We start from the raw sequence: 26,273 nt of genomic DNA, 5'->3' as shown, positions 1-26,273 counted from the left end.
GATGTGTGACTTGTGAGGTCAGAACCAGGCTAATATTACAAGAGATTCCAGAAATGTAATGTAATGCAGCAGTCACTGCCTCTGTTCAGAAATCTGGGTTTTCTGATCTGCTATGGACAGCAGTGCCTGTGCAATATTTAATTGCATGAGGCACTTTAAGAGCCCTACTGACTTAAATACCTCCTACTTTCTTGGCAAATCCTGGGAATAGTGTCTTTCTGGGTGTCATTTGTATTGTCTATCCTTTGAGATTTTTCTTTCCCTGAAGAAATGGACAGGAGGGCTATGATTCCATACTGAAATGGGTTTTTGAGAGTCTATTATGTGCAATTTGTTTTATTGTCTGTCCCTTTAACCTTTGGAATGCAAAGCTGTCTTTGAACACAATGGGGAAGAAAAAAAACAGTTTGATCCTATCAGAGGAATATTTGAACAACAGTTGATGCCTGCATATTTGTTTCTTCTGTGTGAATAGATTTGTGTATAATTTAATTTCAAAAATAAAACAAGGTCTGTAAATAGTTTTTTGTAGCTTGCATAAAATTGACATTTAATCTACAATTACAGTGATGATACATTATTGGTGCCTTAGAATGGAATCCTTATTACTTTAATGAAAAGATCAACAACTTTATGTGAGCAATGGAGTGTGATGGATTTTAAACATCTTTATATTTTAGTTTATAAATAAGCATAAGTGCTGTGCAATGAGAAAAAGAATATTTTGTATTTTGTTTTTCAGGAGCAAAACAAAGTTTCACATACAGTAGTGTAATTGATGTTAAACATGCATTTACAAGAACAAATATAAGTGGATTTAGGTTTGTGGCAATCTCTAAAATTACTCATTCCTTTAATATCTCTTGAGTCACAATGCTTGAAAGAAGAAGCACTAATTAGATATAGAACTGAAAATGGGAATCTAAAATGACTGCCAAATACAGATCTAGCCTAGCCACCAGCCTCTACGACATTACTCTAAGCAGGAAAAGGAATTAATTCTCCAGCTCTGTGTGAAAAATAATGGAATGTACATTGATAGCCTTTCTTTGACGCTGAGATACATCTGATACTACCGATTGTGTTTTCAGGGTCACATAATGGCTTGTCCAAGTTCAGTTATATTTATTTCTCAAGTATGAGGGAATCTTTTTAGCTGTACAGATTAGTAGGCAACAGTCTTTAGTTGAGGCCTCATTAAGTGTTTCCTTAATTGTGTTTGCATATGAGTGTTCATTTTAGGATGCCAGAAAGTATATGGCTGGATACTACAATAAAGATGAGCTAAAGAATCTGTTTTTGTAAAAGAGTGATTCCATATGTAATAAAATGTTTTACTGTTAGCATGAACATTGCTCTGCATCATCAGAATCACTTTCAGAGTACTCCAGGGTTCTCCATTCAATATCTGAGTATTTCCTCAGTGCAGCTTCCACACTACATAAATACTGGGGGGTAATTTGGGACACAGCTGTGTTCATTTCTATTTGGTCTGGGATTTTAATGATAGTATAATTATAGATTAATACAGTTACCACAGAAGCTTCCCAGAGGGGAAATTGACACTTTATCTCAGATATTTCTTAAATATGGGAGTCAGTATTTGTGTGCTTACTTGCCTGTACCAGAACACTGAATATTGGATTATATGCCAATAATGTTTCAATTTAATAGCTGACTGTTGAAGGAATATTCATGCTTCTTGAAGATGTGGCCATTTTGTACTCTAAAGCTGAATGTTCTTCTAAAATCTCTTCTGCCAAGGATTTTCAGCAGGCCTTAATCTTAACATTTTCCCATAGTTTATTAAATTTCATATTTCAAAGGTAAATTGGTGATTTCAGGTAGTATTGCACTGGACGTGTGTGTAGATTAAGGTGGATTAATCAAATACCCTGTATATAAATATCCTACATGACTGAATAATAAAAAAGCTCAGAAACAGGTCAAACTCCAAAACAAAATATGTACTGTCAAATAAAGAGTGTTAACTTTAAAGTTTTTTATTTACAACTTACAACTTTACTTACAACTTTAAGATACATTTTTTTTAACATCTGCTTTTAATAACAGGCTGCCTTTAAAGCATGAAATTCCCCAAATGCAGAAGACAATGAGTCTCATTTTGGGTGGAGCCTGCTGCTTGGCTGGCCACTCATTGTCATGGAGTCTAAATATTGCTTAGAGAAACAATTTTTTTGCTGATATAATTAGTGCTCCAGAGTCTATAGAAATTTATTGCAGTGCCATAAGAAGAAAGACTATGACCTGCTGGATGTGCACTGACCCACCAGTCATTCACTGCCATAACAGAGTGCAGTTGCTGCGTCTGCATGCTGCTTCCTTGGATAGAGCTGCCATTTGTACTCTTGGTTCCAGGTGGTGTTCTTCCAACTTGTCTGCTCTCCTGCCCATACTGCACTCTCCCTAATGGTTTTTTTAATTTGTTTTTTAAATGACTTTTAACCTGGAACACTTTCCTTCTGTTTTTCAGGGTGTGAGCAGCCTGTGGGGTTAGTTCATATAAGTGTGCACATCATACATTTTTCCTCACAAGCCCAGACAGAGAAATGTCAAAGTTTTTATGTATCTGAAGGAAAAAAGTCTGTATAGAGCATCAGGACAAGGTGTTGGGTGGGGAGGTGTGTGTGTGGTTTTTTCATTGTTTTTTATTAAATATTTCTCAGGGTATTAACATGAATTCAGTAATTCCAGAAGTTGTGTACAAATCAAGTGCTCATGAATAGGCAGTCATGCTGGAGATGAGCTGACTGATGTCAAAGAGAAAGCCACAGCTGTTGAAGTTAACTCTCCTGAGTGTAGCTGGGTGCTAACACTGCTACAAATGCAGCTTTTTAACTGCACCAGATTGTTTTTCCTGGAGACTGAACATTCTTGTTAGTCCAGTTGTGTGCAACTTTCAACTCCTTTTCCAGAGCTCATTTTGCTGTGATCACATGGAATACAGAAGGTTAGCCATCCTGTGTTTTCTTAGGATCTTGCTAGATTCTACTTGGAAGTCTTTTAGAGGACATAGGCCATTGTCCTGATGGTTCAGAGGAGGAGGGAGAGTCATCAAGTTGGGAAGTTATGTCCTGTTCTTGATTCAGCTGCTGAGAGGGATCAAAAAGATTTAGTGGATTAGGTTTGGAAAGATCTGAAAGTAGGGTGGTTTTCTTTTCTTTCAGTAGCACTGTGTGAGTGGTTTTTTTGTTTGTTTTAAAGACCAACATGGGATAAAAAACTCAATAAAGCTAGCTGCAGTCTGCAAAGAGCAGAAAATGTGAGCTGGGAAAAGCCTTTAATATGGAAAGTTTTGGTTGGTTTGTGTTGTTAGGGTGGAGTCTGGATAAGATGAGGCACCTCATTGCTTATCCATGTGATGTATGTAGTGAAAGGCCAATGGGGCTGGTACAGCTCTGAAATGGAAGCCAGGACTGGAAAAATAAAGGAGAATGTTTGAAAATACAGAAAATACAGTAAGAAAATATAGTATTTTTTTTTCTTCACCACTCATCTACAGAGTTTCCAAGTTACAGTTCATCTTCAGTCATTGCTTGGGCCCTGGCTTAAGCCATCAAATCCTTGGGAACCTCTGCTGCGCAGCTTGCAGATTACTTTTGTGTGGCTTTGTCTGTGCCAGTTCTTTGGGTTGGGCTTTTGTTTAAGCTTTCAGTGGTGATAAATGGGTGCAGGATCATTCTGGAGAGCCTGTACACAGAGCTGGTACTGATAATATTTCTCTTTTCTTTTCCTTTTACTTAGACCAATGAGTGGAATAAGAATGATGATCGGCTGCTGCAGGCAGTGGAGAATGGAGACCCTGAGAAAGTGGCTTCACTGCTGGGTAAAAAGGGAGCCAGTGCCACCAAACAAGACAGTGAGGGCAAAACTGCGTAAGTTCACAACCAAAACCTGTGATTTAACCTGTGGAAAACCCCAGCCCTAGAAGTCTGCCACTTCTGTGTCTTAAAAACCAGATACTATCCTGAAAGTTAAGGTTTCTTTTTCTTCTGAAGCACAATACATTCTGCAAGTCTTGATTTGTAATTGTCAAGATACTGATTTGTAATTCTACCTTTAAAATGCCATTTCAAAATAATAAACCCATTGAGGTAACTTGAAGGTTAACAAACTACTGGGTAGAGTGGGCTCCTTTTAGGACAGGGTATTTTCAAATTTCATGGCACACTGCAGATTGCACACTCCAAAATATATTAATCTTTGTGGATATTTTTTCCCATGGATATTACTTTAATAGGATAGAAATTAAGATATATTTTCATGCTATTGGGTTTGGCTGAACTGAAACTATGGTGACAGAGTTTTAAAATCCTGCAGATGCTAAGGATTTGCCAAGTGTTCCTTGTTTTGATTGAAGTGTGCTAATCAAAGTTTTGTGTAAATGAGATTCCTTTTAATATACACTTCATATACATCTTCTGTTCTTCCTCTTGTTCTCCTGCAAACATTCTGAATTGCGGGAGATAAAATATTCCAAGAAAACTACAGATACTAAGAAAATTACAGCCAAAAGATTGCTATCCTTACACTTCAGTTTTGCACAGAAAGATGATTTGATGGATAGGTGAAAAATAGGCATCCTGTGAGAACCAAAACTTGATAAAATTCTGTATAGATGTGGGCAAAGGACGACTTGGAAGGGTATCACAAGGCAGCGTAGTCTTGGGAAGGGCAGCACAAAGCAGTTTGTATCAAACTCTTTAAGTTCTAACAAATTACCTCTGGATTGCATTTATTGAGTCATACTCTGCTTCTTTCTTGGTTTGGTTCAGTTTCCTACATCTGCTCTATTTCTGCTGTGCATCTGAGGGAACTGAGTGATGGATTGACTCATAATAACCTGCAATTTCTTACTGCAGAAGTCCAAGTCATCAATTACGTCAAGCAGGCTTTCTCCTCCATATTTTAATAGATTTTTAATTTTTAAAAGTTGCACACGTATGTTTTTCTTTTGGTCATTGAATCTTCAGAATTACAGCTGTATTTATGTCTTCATTTGAAAAGACAGGAGGCTGTGAAGGAAGGCAAGGGCCTACCTGGAAAAGGTAAACCCCCTCCCTCCAAATTACCACAATTTCAAAATAAAAAGGCTCTCAGGCAAAGATACGGGAATGGGAATAACAGTTCTTTACTAGGAAAAAAGCTAAATTAAAAAGCATGTAATTAGTACAAACAAAACTACTGATAGAGTCAGAAACCTGACACCCTGAGGACTCAGGGTGTTGGTGATAGTCCAGTTAAATGGTGGCTGCTCCCCCTGGAGTGGCAGATGAAATGCTGCTGAAGCGATGATCCAGTAGAAGGGTGTAGTTTTTTCTGAAGGTCTGGTGATAGATTAGATGGGCCTGGTCTTCCTCTGGGAATCCAGTGAAGAGGCTGAGCTGCTGTCTCAAGAAATGCTGATTTTATGCAGATAGGGATGCTTGGCTCCTCCCTCTGGGTGGAGCATCTCACAATGGGATGATGTAACTCAGTCATGCAGTGAGCCATTCAATGGCCCATTAACAGGAGATATCTCCCCACAGGGAGACATTGTTCTTGGAAGAGATAAGAAAACTGAAAATACCTGCCCCACCTCCGACAGGTGGCAAATAGAATATATGCTTATCTTACAAGCCAGGACAATTTAGCATTTCATATTTTTACAATCAACATAACTTCAGACCTCAATTCTTAAGGTCTTTTTAAGCCGCACTCTGTATACAGTGTATCTAGTGTAATGCCTACTTTGCAAGTTTCGTGTATAAATTGATACTATGGAATTTTCTAGGCAATCACCCAGACTGAATTTATCAGTATCTCGTAGCTCTAAGAATGTAGCTAGGTATTGGTGCAACAATTTTTCAGCTGTACATGGCTACAATTAAAAATTATCTTTTTCATTCTTTCTTCTCAGCTACTTGGTCAGTAAGCACGTATTTATATGAATGATGGTGTTACTAACAATGCAGTTGCAAATACTTCTTTCAATTGCTTGGAGCACATGTGAGTTAATGCTATAAAGATCTCTGCTGCTTCTTGTTCTGTATGCTCATTTGACTGTTATTTACTTTTGAAATTTTTTCTGTGTTGTGGTTTAAAAGGCAGCTTGAGAAAGAAGAAAGAAAAGCAGCATTGTTGTGATGCAGAAATACAGCATGTCAAGTCTCATTCTGTTTCCAGTGCTTTGGGAAATTTAACAGACCTGCTCAGGTTATTTCTGTCTACGTTTTGAAAGATAGAGACTGACAGGTGTGGAAGCAATGACATTAATCTGGAGAGACATAGCTATCAAAGGTGGCCCAGAAATGTTCTCCAGCACGTCTTATTAATATTGGGCTATGTCTTGTTTGTTTTTTTATCACTCCAGAATATTTTTTTTGGTGTGTACATAATGGAGTTCAGCCATCATTTTTGCGTGTGATGCCAGTGTTTCATTCCAGCTGTGTTCTGAGTGCCTGACACAGCTGGTTTTGCCTGGCCTCAGGAGCTCTGCTTAGAGGAGTAGACCCTTCTGCAGCCCAGTGCTGAGGTCTGATGATGTGCTGCAAGAGCATGGTGCTGGTTTGTTAGTTATCCCACCTGTAACATCAGCTGTTAACATTTCCCTGTGCTGGGAAATCGCGATCTGCACAAGGCTTTTTGGGAGAGTTGTCCACCCTTGTGCTCAGATTTCACAAAATCACAGAATGGTTTGGATTAGAAGAGACCTTAAAGATAATTTCATTTCAATCCCCCTGCAATGGGCAGGGACACCAACACATGGCCATGTTGCTGAAAGACCAATCCAGCCTAGCCTTGAACACTTCAGGAATAGTTCTTCCACAACCTCTCTGCACAACCTCTTATAGTGCCTCACATCTTTCACAGTAAAGAATTTCTTATTACTACCTCATCTAAATCCACCTTTTTTCAGTCTGAAGCCATTCACTTTGTCCTATCTCTGTATGCCCTTGTAAAAGATCTCTCTCCAGCTTTATTGTAGGTTCCCTCTTAGGTACTGAAAGGTGCTACAAGGTCTCTCCAAAGCTTCCTCCCATGAGCCTTGCACATGGAAAATAAGACAGTGATTGGTGACAGCCAACATGGCTTCAATAAAGGCAAATAATGGCTGACAAATTTTTTGGTCTTCTGTAGTTGGCTCACAGCTGTGGTGCATGAGATAAGAGCAACATCATAATCTGTCTTGACTTGGGCAGAACACTCGACACTGTCTTGCACAACACTCCTGTCTACAGCTTGGAGAGACATGGGATGGACCAGTGCTCCCTCTCATGAGGGCAGAGTAGAGAGGCAGAATCACCTCCCTTGACTTGCTGCCCACATAATTATTTTCATGCAGAGCAGGGTATGATTTCTGGGCTGTGAGCTGACATTGTTGGCTCATGTCCATCCTCTTGTCCACCAGCACCCCCAAGTCCTTCTTGGAAGAGCTGCTCTCTGTCCATTCTCTGCACAGCCTGTGTTTGTGCTTGGGTTTGTCCTGACCCAGGTGTAGCACCATCACTTGGCCTTGTTGAACCTCATGAGGCTCATGATTTTGCTGGTTACATTTTAGGAAGTTGTCTGCAGTGCCATCTGGGAAGGGAGCTCTTTGCATGACTGTTCTATTGATCCCTGTGAGTATATATTGATGCGTTTGTTTACTTAGTTAGGATGAAGCTGACTAACCAGAAGAACATGGTGGATTCAATTATGTAACAGAGTGCATAATGTGATTAAAGACTTTGGAATGTGCTTGAAAGCAAAAAGGAGAAACAATTACACATTGCAATACAGGTTTGTTGGCTCCATCATTGTCTGTACCCTTAAGGTGTGATGTATTTCTTTTAAGACTTTTCTTTCTCAGTCTTTTTGTTAACAATCCTACAAACAAAATTTTCAATGCTGTCTAGATTTTTGAGATATAGTATTATAGTGCATTATTTTAAACAGAAGGTGGAGAGGATAATTTTTCATGCTTAGAGATGTACTTTTAAGTTTTTATTTTAGAATTATATGGCTTCCTATTATAAAATGCTTGAACTGAAAGGAACAAAGACCAGAACCAAGGGTATTCTTTATTAGTCCTGTTGGGTACTGTATGTATCATCCCACTGAGTCCTGCTATGATATGCTCCAGCTTTGGCTCAGTTTTGGACATTGCCACCTAAATTTCCTCTTCGTGACCTCTTTAGTCCCTATCATTTAAGTCCTTTACTTTGTGACTTGTCAACATGCAATAAAATGGAGGTGCTTAAAATTATGAGGTCTAGGTACCTCATCAATATAAGGTATCTAGTATTAAGGTAGGTATTTCTTAGAGATTATATTTACAAATTTTCATTAGGAGGTTTAACTCCTCAGCAGTATCTCCTTAAAAAAAGGTACTTAAAAAAAACCTTGTCAGAATAATGAAATTATGGTTTTTTAAGACTCGCTTGACTTTCCACACCATCACCCTGCCTTTGACTAAGTTCTTTCTATAAACAATAAATCACTTTTAAGGCAATGGAGCAAATCCATCTTTGGCATAAGTTGACACAGTCCCATTGTTGCTCCCACTTACATAGCACAGGCTATTGCCAAGCACAGTTATAATAGAACCTATCTGGAAATCTGACTCTGTCATTGTAGTCTTACTTTGCCAGATAGGTTGGGGGTCCAGCTTCCTTAAACAACAAAACGGGGCTTTCCAGCTTGGAATTTGATAATTTAAATCCATTTGAACTAACAAAAAAAGGTTTTCAGAAAGATCCCTTTCAGGAATGATAGGATTAGATTAATTCATGTGCTGCATTTTCCACAAGATCAAGTGTGCAAATGGGCTGTTATTTTAAGAAGTTACTGCCATTATTGAGGGGAAGTGGAGGGATGGGGGTGAGGGAATGATTTTGGAAAGGATTTACAGTGTATAAATGGTAGCACTTCCTTGTCCTGAAGTTATTTTGTCAGTGTGCCAATCCATTACTGCCATGTTTGCATGTTTCTGCAAGGTACTAAACTAGAATTAAATGCTTTTGGCTATTAAGTGAAACAATAGATCTCTGTACATTTTTTTAAATCTGCAATTGAATCAGTTGTTGTTCAATAAAATTACTCTAACAATAGTACAAAAAAATCTTTAGAAACCTCTGCAAATTTGTGTTTTAAGGACTCTTTCACAAAATTACTGCCAATAGCAGTTTAGCAGTTAATAGAAAATATATATTTTCATTTGAAAGAGACTGTTCATGCCTTGAAGGCTGAACTAAAAATAAATTCTGGAGCATATTCCAACTGCAAATACTTGATATTTATTATGTACATAGTATTCATTTTTGTTTCCTTCCTTTTGGATCTTACTGAATAAGGAGGCAGGGGCGAGTGGCACGAACATCACTTTTCAAAAAGTAGATAATGTTTTAATTACCTTTGAGAGAGAATATTTCCTTGTATGTAATAATATTTACCTTAAAAGAAGCTATTGGAAGAATACATAGAATGATAGAACAATCTGAGTTGGGTAGGACCCACAAGGATCATCAAAGTCCAAGTCCTGTTCCTGCACCAGACACCCCAAGAGCCACACCATGTGCTTGAGAGCATTGTCCAAACATTTTGAGCTCTGTCAGGCTTGGTGCTGTGACCACTGCCCTGGGGAGCCTGTTCCAGTGCCCAGCCACCCTCTGGGGAAGAACCTTTTCCTTATACCCAACCTAAACCTCCCCTGACACAACTTGAGGCCGTTCCCTCAGTTCCGGTCACTGTCACCACAGAGCAGAAATCAGTGCCTGCCCCTTTGCTTCCACTTGTAGGGAGTTGTAACTGCAGTGAGATGTCCCATCAGTCTCAGCTGCTCCTCACATGGCTTCCCCTCCAGACCATAAAGCAAAGTAAGTTCAAGTCCTGCCCAGGAAATTCAGTTTTAGGAGAAAAAAGGAAGGATAGAAGTCGTCAGATTCCAGTGGATGTGGTCAACAAAATAGCAGCTATGTCCCTGCCAACCAGGTAAAAGAAGCATGGGCTTTCCTAGGCACTCTGTGGATTGGAGAATGCATATTCCAGAGCACAGTCAGATTCCAGAGCACAGTCAGCCCTTTCTACCAAGTGACATGGAAGAAGAATGATCTCAAATGGGGCCATGAACAACAAAAGAAGCTTTTGAACAAATTTAGCAGTATATTGCCCATGCAAGAGCCCTTGGGCCAGTCAGAACGGAGCAGGATGTCAGGAATGCGCTGTACATTGCAGCCAGGGAGAATGGTCCTTCCTTGAGCCTGGGGCAGAAGGGACCTGGAGAGACTCAAGGATGACCTTTCAGCTTCCGGAGTCTGGGATTCAGAGGATTTGAGGCCAGCTACGCCCCAGCTGAGAACGAGATTCTGGGAGGTTCGGGCTGCCTCAGAAGTGGTGGGCGCTGAAGCACAGGTTGCAGAGCTTTATATAGAAAGCCTGCTGGCTTTATATATTGCTAAATGAGAGAAATGAACAGTGCTTACTGACTTGTGGATGTTGGCAAACACTCTGTGGTTGTGTCTGGACTGACAGAAAAGGAGCAATTGGCAGTGCAGAGGGAAACCCATCTGGGCTGCTGAACTGTGGCAAGAAATCACTGCCCAGGTAGAGAAGTTGGCTGTAAAAGTGCATCATGTAGATGCACACAAATGCAAGAGTCAGACTGCTGAAGAGCTGTACATCAATTTGATCTCTGAGAAAAAAATATTAATTTACTTTTATCACGGTATTTAATTTCTCATGGTCCAGATGGTTGCAATAATGTCTAGGTTTCTGAACATGGACAAAGTAAGAAAGACCACAGGGATCTCAACCTTTGTTTTATCTCTATCCAACAGATGGCTGAAATCTGGTTTTTATTCCAAAATGTCTTGTAAAGTTTATTTCCATGGGAGATCTGGGTGTAAAAGCTTTTGTCTTTCTAAATCTTTTCTGAAGTTCTTTTTAGGTTCAAATAATGATTGTTCATTTTTTTGTCCCCTCCCCTCCCCTGAAGCCTTGCTAGGGATATAATTTAATTAAGATGTTGATATTAAGTTTCCTGAAAAATTGCTTTAGACTAATGCTCAGAAATGCTAATGAAATTCATCCATGGTTGGATGAATGTGTCCACTACCAGGATACTAAATCTATTATGTTCAGTATGAGCTGATTGTTAATGTATGGTGAGAGGGAATGCTTTTATCTCCACAAGAGAGGAGCAATACTTTGATTTCATAATCAAATCATAGCGATACATGAAACATCCACACTGCCAACAAACACCACTGTACTGACGATCATGCAGGCTTTTAAATGAGATCCATGCAGTGGAATTAATGATAATGGTTTGTTCCTGGCTCTTGACTGAAACGGTGTAGACCATTTCTGATGGTTTTGACCCCTCACTTGACTCTTCCAACTAGAGTTGGAAAATTTCATGATCCAGTTTTTAGTTCTTGCCTACACTTTTGACAGGATTTGAAATCAACAGCATCCAGGCTCTGTTATACACATTTTAAAAGCAATTTTTATAAGATATTTTAGCATTTTTATACCTTAATGTTATTAGGGGGAAAAAAGAGAAGGAGCCATCTTCTGAAGAGACAGAAATTAATCATCTTTAATTGTATTTCAGTTACAAAGATCCTAAACTTTTTACTTTATCTCTTTAGTGATTTCCTATGTTGTAAATCAAACAAATTCTATGTATTTAAAGAACAAACTCCCTATTCCATATAAAGTTCTCTGAGCATTAAGAAGCCTCCCAATGGATTTTGCATCTTACATGCATGGGGCTTCATGCAGATGATATCTAAAATTCAAAGACAAAACAATCAGTCAGCAATTTCTTCAGCCAGCTTGTGTCTTCTGTTCTAAATTTGCTTTTTCACACAGCTGATGGCTATCCTTAAAAGCTTTTATATTTCATTGTCTTTTAGTGCGTCTGTCATCTCAGAGGGAAGCAAATCCTCTTCTGAAGGGCCCTTGTACTTGTGTTTGGGGAGCCTGTGAGCATCCACAGGCAGGATCAGCCAAACCTGTAATGCAGCATCAGGCAGCCACTGGAATTCCCTGTTGACGCAGCTCTGTTTGCAGAGTTGCCAAATACCCAAATTTTGCCAGACCTGGCTGGCTTTCAACAAGTTTGTCAGTTGCTTGGATCAGAGCACAGCCTGGATGATTGGGAGTTTTTGTATGCCTGGGTTGAAACAGCTGCAGTTTGGCTCATGTGGAGGCAAAACCCAGCACCCCAGTTTCCTGTGGGGAATGCTGTGGCTGGTCTCTGCACTTGTCCCATCTGAGCTGGCAGGAGAGCCATGGGTTGGGCCAGAACCAACCTCTTCAAGGCTGGAGGGGACAGGGTTAAGGCTGCATTTGTTTTTCAGATATATATCTACATAATGGGCTGCAGTTGTTTTACATGTTTTTCACAGACTTATGCAACCAAATGAGCTGTATGTGTAGATTTTAATTATACCCACTGGCTGTTACTGACTTAAAAATGTACTCTAATCTAGGAAGGGGAACAGACAGCCAAAACAGAGCAATGTGCAAATGTTGAATTTACTTAAGTTTTTTTTTTTTTTTAATTCAAACTGAGGTCTCAGGCGATAGACTGTGCTGGTGGCTGCTTATTTACTGGACTTATGTTTCACTCTGTTTTCTGCTACCTTCTTTACTGGTCCTGTGTTAGGAAACTGCTGAAAGGTAACTGGAAAGTAACTGAAAAATTTAGGGAAAAAAAAATTAGAAAAGCTCTGAAGTTGCACATGCTTGTGGCCCAGCCCTTGGTCCTCTTCCAAAATATGGAATCTGAAGTAGTATAGTTATTCTGAAATACAAAATAAAAAGTGTATTGCCATAGTAATCCAAAGAGTTTATTTTAAAATATATGAAGTGGTCATATTAAGCAGTGGTGTTTGAAGAATGTGTTATAAGTAGATTAATTACTATGAGTACATATTATTGCACTTGGTTTGCAATTATCCCATTAAGTAAAAGAAGTTCACTTTGTAGAGCTTAATAAAAAAAAGAGTACATCCAAACAGTTGCTTCAAATCTGGAGACATGGGAAATATTATGAATGTAAAAGGTACAGAAACATCAAGGACAACATATCCTGAGCTATCCCTTGTCAGTATCCCTCAGGTTCATAAGGATATTTCTTCTCATCAGTTCTTGGAGCACTAGATGCTGTTCTTAAGTCTTGCTAGATTTTTGTGCTACAAAAATATTTGGTTTAGATTAACCTTTACTCAATTGCTTTCACTCTTTTGAGCCTTTTTCTGGCCTCTTGTTATGCCAGCATGGTTCGGGATTATGTTGCTCTGATGTTCATGATTTTCGATATACAAAGGCGATTATCAGCAATTGACCCACAGGCAGCAACACCAAGTGAGTTGTGTTGGAGGATGTAGTCATTGCTCTCGTTTTTGGGCTTAATTTTAAATTTGAACTCTGTTGGACCTTGAGAGGGCTGAAGCTGGTTTTACCCAGCTTCTGGAAGAAAGTCATCTTTACCTGGGCACACCCACTGGGATTTCACCCTGTGCTAAAAAGATCATGTGCCATAGGGCATGTATACTGAGAAGGTAACTGAGCACCTGTTTGCACTTCATACATGAGATGTGGTCTTAAAGAAGCTATCAGAAATAATCTTCCTTAGTTGTCTGCCTTTCTTGGCTTTGGAGGCTCAGGCCATGCTGCACAGATTTCTGGGCTCTTTAAGCTTTTTGAGACTTCGTTGTTTGTCATACTTTGTTAATTTTTCTATCCTACAACTCCAAAAATAAAAAAAAGTACGTCTAAATTTCAGACTTTCTGTCAACATCTAGGCATGCTGTGAAGCTTCTGCTTGCAGAATCTCTGTTGCATTTCGCTGACAGTAGTTCCTGAGGAATTTTAAAATAGACACTGTTCAAGCAAATTTATGTGGTAAATCTAAATTGTGAGCACTTGTGTTTACAATTAATGGTACATGGAAGGAAAGTCCTTACATTTCAGGCTTGAGTTTGTGTTAATGTGGTAATAGAGTTGGCCAAAGAAAACTGTATGTGAAAATGGAACTGCTGGAGCACAACCTGAGAATGAAAAGTATAAAGCTGCTGGGGATCCCAGTAGAAATCTCTCTGAACAGCAGCTGGGTGGATATTTTGCTGAGTTTGAAGGCTAAAATCAGGAGTCTGTATCTTGCCAGCTCCTTTGTTGTATGATGCAATTGCTTCTTTTCTATAAGAAAGCAGCCATTAAAGAGGCTTGCCTTTTATTAATGTCCTATAGCTTGAGGTGTGTATGATTGATACAAGATTTTTCATGCTATGATGCAAAGATGGAAACTTTATATGAAAACTGCATTGTTTTGGTTTCCGTGGTGGGTTTTCAACTCTTATGGCTCCATGTTTGCAAGTGACAGGATAATATGGAATGCTGCCATTATTGAAAAGCCACATTTTGTAAAGTTGCTCTTGGGAGTAGGTAAAATGGGTGCAGTGTGAAGCTGTAATTTTTATTTGTTTAAAGAAAATAATAAAAATCCCCAGTGAACTGGTAAGTATTGATAGTGATTACCTGTAGATGTCTGATTTTCTTTTAAGACAGTCTGATCTGCCAAATATTGGTATGGCTCCTCAATAACTAAATGACTAGCTCTCCCTACAACATATATTGTCCCAGATGAGTGACACTATCTTGGTAATGCAGTCAGGAAAAGATGAAGATCCCTTTGACTTTCATAGCAAAACATCCGTGGTTTAATCTTAGGTTGAAGGTGAAATTCTACATGCTGCTCCTTATTTTTCACTGACAGATCAGTAAACCGTATTCTTCTACAGTGACTGGTCATGGTGTTACATGTGAGAGGAGACCACACTGGACTTCCTCCTGTGTGACACCAGGTATTCTGTTCATGCACAGAATGTGCTGCTCTGGTGGTAACTCATGGCCCTTTCTTCTTCAGGTCAGGTCTCAGGAACTTTGGTGCTTCTGCCACTCAGACTGTGGTGGAAAGCAATCAAAAGCCAGATATCATCTACTGTGTTTATTTTGCCCGTTGTTATTGAAGGAGGAGTTGAGGCCTTGAGAGATAAGCTAGGTGCTGCTTCTAAAATATATAAAAGCTCCAGTTAGTTCAGAAAGTCAGCCAGGTTATCAGTAAGTCACTTTGTGGCTGAGATAGCTGGTGAATTACTTGCGTGTCTGATCTGGTAGTAGCAAAGCTTAAATGTATTCAATTTCTATTTTTCTTCTTTTATTTAATCAGCAATACAAGGTCTCTAGGCAGCTCTGTATCTTTATCATTCTTGTTTGTTTGTGTGAAGGTATTGGTTGGTGGGGAAACTATAAATCATCAAATTGTTGGAAGGCAAGTTAGACTTTCTAAAAGTCAACAAAGGGTTGACATCCATTAGAAAATGAAGAAGAATTATCTGCCTTGGGAAGGGATGTTTTTACTCAAAATAAACCTTGACAATGAGTGTATATGAGTTCATAGTGTTTTTCAAACATTCTTGCACTTAAAATATTTTCAGAGCACTCAGATTGAAATTACAGAGAACAATAGTATTGTACGCTTGCATATAAGTTTGACTGGGTTCCATGTTTATCATAATAGGAAATAGCAAAGACAATATTCATTTAGCACCCATAATTCAGCCATATTCTTTATTGGCTTTGTATTTTGGTAAGTAGTGTGTTGAAGTACTTTCAGGCACTGGAGAAAATATGTTTTACAGAGAATGCTAATTCTGCCCAGAAAAAACTCTGGAGCATGACCTTGCCAAACAGAGATTGAACCCTCTGATTGGGTGTATGTCTTCTGCTTTTTTCCCCCACCACTTTTCTTTTTGCAAATGATAATTAGAAGGTTATTGTCTTAAATTAAGACTTGATATTTATTTTTTATGATTTTATCATGTTTCTCTTTACTTTTTTTGGCACTTCCCCTAGATATATGGACCACCCAGTTGTTTTAAGCCAGCTGTCAAAATACCATTCAGTAAGAGGATTTGCAGGAAGCAGCTCTGCAAATGGTTAAGCAGAGAACCTGAATATAGCAGAGCCATGTCTTACTGCTAATACCACCTTAGCAATTGCTATCAGCTACAGTTTTACAAGTCTAACTCCTAAATGTGGATTATTTCTGTTCTTCTACTTATGGTATAATGATTTGTAAAGAAAAGTTTTATGTCAACACAGTAGTAAAAATTACAGTCCTTTTTCATTTGAGTTAGACTGACATTTAAATTTCTGAAAACACTCATTCTTGGTCTTTTGGCAAAGACTGAACTCTATCTGAACTCTTGTGCTTTGTCTGTCAGATGCTGGTTAAGGAAGTCTTCATTCCCTTGCTGGTTTAATACTGTGACCAAAATGTGGAAAAGGTCATTTGCCCTGAATAAGGCATGGGCCTGTTTAGGACAGATGTAAGTGCTTCACCCATTGACATCTGATATCTGTGAAAAATCTGCTGCTTCAGAGTAGTTCAGGGATGTCATACACAGCTGTGCCCTCTGTTCAGGCAGCAAGCATCATAAAAAGCCTCTATCAATGTGGGATTTTCATTTGAGTAACATTTCAGGTCAAGAAATTTGAGGTCCTCACAAGATTTTGAGGTGATAGCCTTGTAGCTGTTCTTCAGTTGAACCTGAACCTCATGAAATGAGTTCACTCTTACTCTAAAAGTCTGTTTACTCCAACTGGCCTTTGCATACTTCACAACTAACATAATTTTTCACCTTTTCTGGTTGAGTACTGAGTAATTATGAGACCTGTACATTCCCAGTAGGAAAAAGCAGTGTCAACCTACTGATCTTCCATCTGCTGCAGAGGTGAGTCTTGAACCACTGGGAATGGTAGCTGCTCCTCTGCTCACTGAAACGTCTGGATACAATAAAAAGAGACCATCCCGCTCCTCAGGAAGAACAGAAATGTTTTACAGCAATAAAAGTAATCTATCTCAAATCAGTTCAGGCTGGGCTATCAAGATGTGGATCTAAGTGGCAGTAACAGGCTTATCTATTGTGAAGGGAAAATGAACTATGTTGTAATAGGATTTTCAGCTGAATGAGAATCCAACCCTCTGCATGGCCCTTGGTCCAAATGAAGTCTTACGTGTTTGTTTTTGTTTACCTAAGTCATTGCACAACCAGGAAATGGGAGGAAAAGTTGTTTGCTTTCACATCATGAAAACTTTATTCATAGAAGATGCAAGTAAAATACACCACTCCTTAAGGCATCCAGATGGTGAGAATGCCAGTGTTTGGAAACCTGCAGGTTTTGCCTCTGATATTTTAGGAAATTATGTAGCGTATTAGGAATTATTCTGTACTGAAATGAATGTCTACAGTCTTCTTTGTTTCAAGAGCCTGCCTTGATATATAGGAGTCCTCAGTATTTATTCTCAAGTGTTTGGGTTTGGGGTTTTTCTTTGTTTGCTTTGAGTTGGCTGTTTTGTTTGTTTGGGGTTTTTTAACTAAAAAAAAAAAAAATTAAAAAATGAATAAAAACCACACAAAAAAACTCCCAAACCAAAGCAGGGCCTATTAACTTTAAAATCAGAATTGCTTCTTAAGGTGGAGGGTTTGTCCAACACTAATAGTTTAGCTTAAATATGACTGCAATAGGTTCATCCCGTTCTGGAGTTGTTCTCTCTATAGAGCAGGACTCTGTTTACTAAATCAGCAGTTAAGTAACTGTATCCCCCATTCCCTTCCAATTGCTTTGAAACTGTTAAGAAAAAAATATCTCACTACAGGTTTATGTAAGAGATAGTACCAGAATAAGGATGCAGAGAAGAGACACACAGCAAGCTGTTCTTTGTGAAATAAAACATCTGTGTGTGTAATGACTTGTTGAGAACTGCCATGGAAATTGTTTTTGTTGGTGGTATTCATATGTTCTTAGGAGCATAGCCTGAAAAGAGTTATTTTTAATTTTCTCTGATTTTTCTTTGCAGTCAGATTTTACCTAAATAAAACTTCTTTAGCACTTGCGTGTTCGTGTTGCATTTGGCACTGTACTACAAAGTCTGTCCATAAAACCTCAATGCCCCAGATTTAGCCAAGTTATTATTATTCAGGTATTTATTATTACTATGAATATTGTCAAATGTAAGTTAGCCAACTGTGTGCTCCAAAGTCTTCCTAATACATAAATGAATTTGATTGTATTTTGTGTTTACATAAATGTATCGGAACATGTTTTGGTATTTTGCTGGTATCTTATGCTGGCTAAATTAGAGGTGTTGGAATTTGTCAGACTCCTCTTGTGTCCCTCCCCCAGTCATTTTCCAGAGCCTGAGAAACCACTTCTTCCAAAGAATGTTTACACAACTTTGCATTGGTCACCAAGTACATGAAGTTTTGATGTTGAATGACTGGAAAGCAGATAGCAGCAGCGCTGCTTGTGCTGTTGGACATGTTAACTCTTTGTTTATGGCAGTAGAATTCACAGGATGAACACACAGAATGCTTTTATATTTGCAGAGAAAGGTTCAAGGCTTAAGTGCTGCCTGTCTGCCATTTGCAAACAGCAGTAGCCAGTGTAGAAGGAAGGACTCCTTCTAGGGAGTGAGCTGTACTTGATAGATAACTCTGTTCCAGGACTTCTCCTGTTTTGATTAATTCTCCTCTCTTTGCCAGATGTTGTCTGTAGGTCTCTTTCTCTGCTGAGTTTTCAAGAAGTTTATGATTATAGAAACATGGTGTTGCAGTTCACAGACTCTCTGTCTGAAATACCCATTTCATTCCTGCCTGTTGTTCCAAGTTTCCCTGGTTAGCAGGTTGAACTTTCAGCTTTAGTTTTAACACTTAAAGGAAGCAGTTGTTCAAAATATAAACTCCTAAATACAGTAGTTGATTTATGATGTTTCTTTTACATTTCAGGGGAAAATCCCTTTTACACAGAGGTGCATAATTTAAAAATTAATACCTCCTTCAAAAGATATTAGAAACCATCCCAGGAATACTGTCTCTTTCAGTTTGGTGCATGTTTGATGATGGTTCTAACTTTCCACACACAAAGAAATAGTAATTGGAAGTGTTTTGTCTTGAATTTTTGTTTTACATTACTCCCACTGAAAAAGTGCTTTGTGTGCATCAGGCTGATGTTGGTAGAACTCACATGGTAGCAGAATGTCTGCCCATATCTTAAAACTTGACAACATGCGTTATGCATCAGGAGGACATAAAATTCTCTGTTTTCAGAAGCTTTTCCTTCATTTTAGCTTCAGGGCAAAATGAAGTCAGCAGCATCTCTGTAGCACTGCTTCTGTGAATCTTGATGTCCCCAGCCTGAGGATGTCAAACATAAAATTTCCGCTGTAAAAAGGCTTGAATTCAATATAATTTCTTTGGTTTGTTCTGTAATTACATCTTAGGTAATTGATGCTTGGAAGTGCCTCGTGCTGTGGTGTGGTTGGTAACGTCTGCAGTTTCACCCTGTTTAAGCAAGCATGTGCTTGGGGTGAACAGCAAAACCACAAGTGGAAAAAATGCATCTCTGGCACAATCTCCCAAATATCTAGTAGCTTTGATTTCTCCAGGTGATACAGTAAAGTGTTTTCTCCCACCCATACACAAAGAAAGATGAGCTTCATAAAGGACGGTGCAGAAGTACAACTTGATGTAGTTTAATTTAAGAAATGCAGAATCATGTTTTAGGGGAACTAAATTTTGTCCACCAAAAGGGGAAAATCTAACTAAATCTGACTAAATCTGAGTACTCTGACTAAAATGTCTAGGACAAAGTCAGTTATTTTTAAGTTGTTATATTTAAGTGAAAAAAAAAAAGAAAACAATCATCCTCCCCCACCTCTTCTGTTTTCTTTATTAATTCCCCAAGCCCAGGCATTCTCTGGGGATATATTACATGACTAGGGACATAAGTTTAGAAGTCGTGTGGGACTAGATGTACATAAGTTATATGATATGAACTAATGGGACAGCAGCCCATGTAAAATCACAGAATCATGGGATTGTTCAGGTTGGAAAAGACCTCTAAGATCACTGAGTCCAACCATTAAGCCAGCAACCCACATCCACCACTAAACAGTGTTACCTCACTAGTGGCACATCTACTTGTCTCTTAAATATGTTCAAGAGCCTTTCAGGGATGGTAACACCACCAGCTCCCTAGGCAGCTTTTTCCTGTGCTTGACGACCTTTCAGTCAAGAAATTTTTCCTCATGTTCATTCTAAACCTTCCTTGGTGCAGCTTGAGGCCATTTCCTCTCATCCTATCCCGAGTTATCTGGGAGAAGAGACCGACCCCCAGCTAGTTAAACCCTCCTGTCAGACAGCTGTAGAGAGTTATATGGTCCCTCCTGAGCCTCCTTTTCTCCCCAGCTCCTTCAGCTGCTCCTCACAGAACTTGTTCTCTAAATCTTTTCCAGCCTCGTTACCCTTCTCTGGACATGTTCCAGCACATTAACATCTTTCTTGTAATGAGAGTCCCAAAATGAGCACATTATTTGAGCTGCAGTATGGAAGTATGACTACAAAGTCTTTCTGATGTGCCATCTCACTTCCAAAGCTATTATCTTCCTGGGAAGAAATGGAAGGATGCCAAAAAATCTAAGGACAGGGAGGAAAGAACTTGCCAGTATGCAGTTAGTGAATGAAAGAGAAAAGATATCTTAATAATAATAAAAGACATGTAAATGCTCTCTTCCAGTTTTCACCTGGCAGCCACGAAAGGGCATGCAGAGTGCCTCAGGATCATGGTGACACATGGTGCAGATGTGACAGCCCAAGATGGTGCAGGTATGTCTCTCTATACAAGTAGCATGATACACTCAATTTGCTTATGTAGTTATGGATGTGCAGAGTGAAAACAAAGATTTGACAACTTTGCTTTCCCCCACACACCCTGTAGGAAAAGCAGTTGTAACCCTTGCAGATTTGGGCATATTTGCTTTCCTGCACAGAGAATTCAGAATATAAAGTCCTTAAAAACTTTTGTCCTAATACTATAAATTTCAGCCTTTGTAGTGGGATTCAGATGTAAAATATTTACTAGATTTTTTTTAATTGTTATTTTTTAGTTAAAAAAAAAAAAAAAAGATGAAAATAATTATCCTTCCCCACCTCTTCTTCTTATTACAGGTTGCATCAAGAACTTCAGTTTTCTTTCATGTTTATCCAAGCTATTAATCCCATTAACTTTACAGGAGTTTCAGTAAGACATTTCTTCAGGATTATGACACGGTGAAAACAGCTGATACAGGCCAAAACAGAGCTGAGAGCTATTAAGTATGATGTCTCAGTTCTCAAAAGTCCTGTGCTTAATTACTGCTCCACTAGGAGAATGATAGGAGCTGAATTTGAAACTAGCAAACTCTTCTTAATAGATTTCAGTTGACACATCTTTGGAATCTGTGCCCAGCATTTTCTCTGGCTAGCTGAGCCATCTGAATGACCTGTCAGCATTCTGTCTTTCCAGTAATGATCTGTAATTGCTGGGCTCATGGGTTCTGGTTTGCCACTCATTGCAGCCTGAGGGAATCTCTGTCATATGTAGGAATCATTTGCATCTATATTTAAAGAAGTGTCTGTGATACTGGAAGAAGCATTCATATTTTACATAATGATAAGGGAATATATGTATCTGATGCAGACTATAATTCCGAATTCATGCTTCACCTTGTCTGATGATTTATTGGTCATTTGAGTAGTAAAAAGTTGCCTGCCTACTTCCACCTGAGAATGTCAGCCCAGTACTCCTTAGTGAAATCCTTCTATGTGAAAGTCACACCATTTGCAAAGAGAGCTTCCTGTCACATGTATCTTTGTCTTTATTGAGTACTAAATCCTGGGTCCTTCTCTTCTTAGTTGCATGGATAATTTCTTCTTTTGCTGTCTTGTCATCTTCAATTTTTCAGATGTTCTGCAAGATAAAGCTGGAGGAGAGACTTCAGTGTTTCATCATAAATCCATAATCAGTAAATCATCATGAATTCAGTGACATGTAGACTTGTGTTTGATAGGGAATAGGAAATCTGTGAGGAGCAAACCAAAGCAGGCCTGTGTTTGAGTCTTTTATGTGTACTTCGTGGGTGACACAAACTTAATATAGTTGTAGGTGGTGAATTTGGCAGGTTTTGCTCTTGATGCTGGGTACGTTTTCACTGCCAAATAGCAAAACTCATGACACTGACAGATGTCTGTGTGCAAGGGAGGCTGTGTAATACTGGAAAATTGTTTTCTAAGAAACAAGACATAATGTACAATCTTAGACTTACTTCTGCCTGGGTGTAGTCTGACACAGTGTTTGTGTCACTCCTTTATATGAATTGAGACTTTTAAGATTATTCTGTTACATGCCTGAACAAAAGGTAGTAAAGACATTCTGTTTGACATAGGTTTTTACTTTATTTTGTCTACCCTTACTTTTTATGTGTTGTGATAGGAACTAGACAGATAATTCAAGATTTTGCCTTTGTCATGGAAGGTTTTATTCCTGTGCTTTGGCATGACTGAATAATTAATTTGCTTTGCTTTTATTCTTTTAGGGCACAGTGCTTTGCATCTTGCAGCAAAGAACAGCCACCCTGATTGTGTTAAGAGGTTAATTCAGGTAAAAGAAAAATTAATTTTGATTTTTTAAATTTTAATTTGGTTCCATTAGACTCATTTTATGCTAGCAATCTGCACCATACTTCTTTACTGTTCTATCTCCTTGGCATCAAGAGAGGCGCATCAAGGGTTTAAACATAAAGAGAGATTTAAGGATCTTTCAGGCACTGTAAATGCATGATAGAAAACAGTGTATCTTCCCTGAGTGGTCTGCAAATACATTTTTCCATGTCCAGCTGCTCTGACATAGTTTGGTTGGGTTTCAAGTAGGTTGTAGCTTCAGTTTAACTTCCTGTGTTTTGTCTGTATGGTTGGATGACTTGGAATTAGGTGGATTAAGAGTTACAGGGGAAAAGGTTTTTCACTTCTGGGGGGATTCTAATAATGTTCCACTGGAATGCTTTCTATCTGTTCACCACAGAAACATTTTCAAGTTTAAAGTAAAAAAGAGAGAAAAACAAAGTAGTTTAGATCCAAAAATAATATGGAAATAATCAAATCTTCAATGAAATGAGGTAAAGGAGAGTGAGGGGTTAGAAAGGGAGTTGAAAGAATGGGGAGAGAAAATAAGAAAAACAAAAGTGAAGATGAAGAGAAGAGTCTCATTGTGTTGAAGATGAGTGTTAGTAAGCAAAGACATTGTCCATCTCAGCTCAATTTCAGAAATACAGGTAAGTTTTCATGGTGGTGATCAGAGAAACAGAACAGATTTTTCTAAGTTTGGAGTTATCAGAAGGTCTCAGATAAAATAATGACTACAGACTGAGAATACAGATGAAATAATGATTAACAACCCCATGTGAACATGATGGTGCAGAAAGAGAATGGATCCTATATCCCAACCTCCAGATTGTTTTTCCCTGGTTGCCTCAGGGCTCTCCAGCTGTCCGGTGACTGACCTCTGTCAGTGTTTCTGACAACACAGGGTCCAATTTCACTGATTGCCACCTCCATAGCCCATACAAGCTGTCTGCCCTGCTGCTCAGCGGGCAGGAAGGGTTATCCCCAGCCACGATCCACATAGCCATCAGGCCGTCACTGCTGGCATCGCAGGCAGTGGCAGCTCGGAACTAATCGTGCTTAACACCAAGGAGCTGCTGCCCTACCACTTGCCTGCCTTTGTTGATGTTTTTCTACTTTTATTTCAATATGCAGGTTTATAAATACATTCCTAAATGCAGATCTGTTGGTGATATTCTCCAGTAAATCATGCTCTTAGGATTATCTTCTGTGGACCAAAGTGTGTATGCAAGGGATGTCTAACTGTTGTTGAACTAAAACAGGCTGAATAATTATTTTACACAGGCAGAATAATGACATTTTTGTTACAGAATGTAACAGTCTGTGTGATTCTGTTTTCCCAGATAATCATAGTTGGAGACAGTGCTGCATGTAAAGGTCAAAAGTTATAATGTTTATTTTCTAGAAACGAAAACAACCAACTGTCCAACGAAAAGCTTTGAAACTTGTGAAGGGTTTAGAGAACCAGTCCTGTGAGGAGCAGCTGAAGGAGCTGGTGGGGTTTAGCCTGGAGAAGAGGAGGCTTAGGGTAGACTATATCACAACAAGAAAAGAGGAAATGGCCTCAAGTTGCACCCAGGGAGCTTTAAGTTGGATATTAGGAAAATTTCTTCACCTGGAAGGATTTAAGAGCTGTGTAGATGTGAGACATCTTAGTGATGAACTTGGCAATACTGGGTAAATAGTTGGATTTGATGATCCTGATGGTTATTTCCAATCCAAATGAACCTAGGTTTCAATGATACTCTCTCTTTGTTGTAACTAAAACAAATATCTTCTATACCAAAATGAGCCTTGATAAGGATTTGAATGATTTTTTCATTACTACTTATTGCTTTGAATTCCAGATTGATCAGTAGCATCTGATAATTGTAATACAACAAGATACACCTGGATTGTTGGTGGTTATTTTTAAAAATGCTAATGAACCCTTGTTGCATTTGTCAATAGGCCCTCATCAACATTAACAAGGCCAAGTGCTGGCGCTGCCACTGGATCAGCCCAGAGAGCCAAACGTGTCCCGGGCTGCATCCAGAGCCCCGTGAGCAGCAAGGTGGGAGGGGATTCTGCCCCTCTGCTCTGCTCTGCTGAGACCCACCTGGAGCACTGCATCCAGCCCTGGGCTCCCGGCACAGGAGAGACAGGGACCTGCTGGAGCCAGCACAGAGCAGGACTGTGAAGGTGATCAGAGTGATGCTTTGAGAGGCTACCTAGAACAGAGGCTGGACAGTGTTAAAGGAATAAAATAGGTATTTATTAGAAAGGCCTTCAAAGGATACCTCTTGGGTAGTTGTTGTGGTTTGACATGGAAGTGAATTTTTTCCAGGAAGTTGGGTCAAACCAATCAGTGGTCAGGTTTGGATATTGGCACCTGGAGTGACCACTGAAAGTATGGACACGCCTCTGAGAACACAGGAGGTTAAAAGCAAGAACTCCCAGGAGAACTGTCTCTTTTGGTTCCAGTCGTCAGAGAGTGCAGACTCTCCCCTGCCCAGCCATCGGCTGGGTGGGGGAGGGGAAGCCACGCAGCCTTGTCCAGGTAGGCTGAGGGGCTGAGGGTCTGGAACCGAGCCAGCTCCTGTGGACGGAAGGGTGGAGAGAAGTGGAGATGCCTTTGCCTCCCCCCCCACAGAGGGAAAGAGACAGAGAGCCTGGCGGCACCTGGAAATTTGCCGGCGGAGGAGAAGGAGAAGGGGGGGGATGTCCAGCGTGGGAGACGGAACACCGGACCGAGATATCAGCCGTCCAGGGAGTCTGAACTTTTAACCCTTTCCAGGAAATGAGGGCTTTTTAAAAGTATTACTCCTCCTTGATTTGCAGTGGAAGAGAGATAGTCCAGGACCTGAGATGTTAGAAGAAGAAATATTTAGGTGGGAGAAGATGATGAAGTAGCTTTTGGCTGGACTTTTCTTGTTAGCCATAGACTGAACCAAAATCTCCTGCAATAGAGACTGCATTTTAGGGGGATGCAGTGGTGACCCAGGGAGACCTGTTTCAGCTTCGAGCAGCACAGGAGTGGCAAGAACCAAAGAAAGCTGAGGAGGGAATGGTGATACCCTCTGTCTTCGGGAAGAAGATGAGTCCTGTTTTTGGACCCCTCGGCCCCAGGGGAAAATGGGGGGGACTGTAGTCCCAGGTTGAGAAGCTGAACTGCTGTATTTTTGGGTCCGTGGCAAAGCATCCTTAAAGGAGCCCTATGAGCAGTCTGTCCATGCACGGTGGTGAGAGCACTGTGACATGGAATGGAGAGTGTCACACTGGCAGATTTTTTTTCCGGGCGGTTGCCATGTGTGACAGGGAAACACAGGGTGGCAGCTGTGTTTCCTGGGGGGTCTGTGGTGCAAGAGAGACTTCTCTCTCCCTTGATAGTTTGAGTATGGATTACCTGAAGGGTGGTAATTTGATCAGGAATCCCGGGTGATGTTTCATGGCTGGGTGTTTTTGGAAATTGGGAGGAGGAGGGGTGGTTTAAAAGGTCTTCATCCTGGATTTAGTTTATGCGTTTTCTGTATTAGTAGTAGTTTAATAAAGTTTTTTTTCCTTTGTTATTAAGCTTGGGCCTGCTCTGCTCTGTTCCTGATAACATCTCACAGCATTTATTTAGGGAAGGTGCATTTTCATGGGGACGCTGGCATTGTGCCAGTGTCCAACCATGACAGTAGTACAAGAGCCTGGCTGAGGCTACACCCAAGATGGACAATGGGTCACGAGTTCACTTTT

At 39.6% G+C, this 26,273-nt stretch overlaps 1 protein-coding gene across 5 annotated transcripts in view; it reads left to right on the top strand.

Annotated features, from left to right (window-relative positions):
- RAI14 (retinoic acid induced 14) overlaps positions 1-26,273 on the top strand; it is an 83,375-nt gene that overhangs the window by 40,804 nt on the left and 16,298 nt on the right. For all 5 annotated transcript variants that reach the window (XM_054003822.1, XM_054003823.1, XM_054003824.1 and 2 more), the window contains exons 3-5: positions 3,766-3,896; positions 20,632-20,720; positions 22,469-22,533. In XM_054003822.1, the coding sequence (XP_053859797.1) occupies positions 3,766-3,896; positions 20,632-20,720; positions 22,469-22,533 (285 nt within the window). The remainder of the gene's footprint in view (positions 1-3,765; positions 3,897-20,631; positions 20,721-22,468; positions 22,534-26,273) is intronic.

This window comes from Vidua macroura, chromosome Z (genome assembly GCF_024509145.1).
Source record: "Vidua macroura isolate BioBank_ID:100142 chromosome Z, ASM2450914v1, whole genome shotgun sequence".
Taxonomy (NCBI): domain Eukaryota; kingdom Metazoa; phylum Chordata; class Aves; order Passeriformes; family Viduidae; genus Vidua; species Vidua macroura.
The sequence above is the reverse complement of the archived record's forward strand: the minus strand, read 5'-3'. Positions and strand labels throughout refer to the sequence as shown.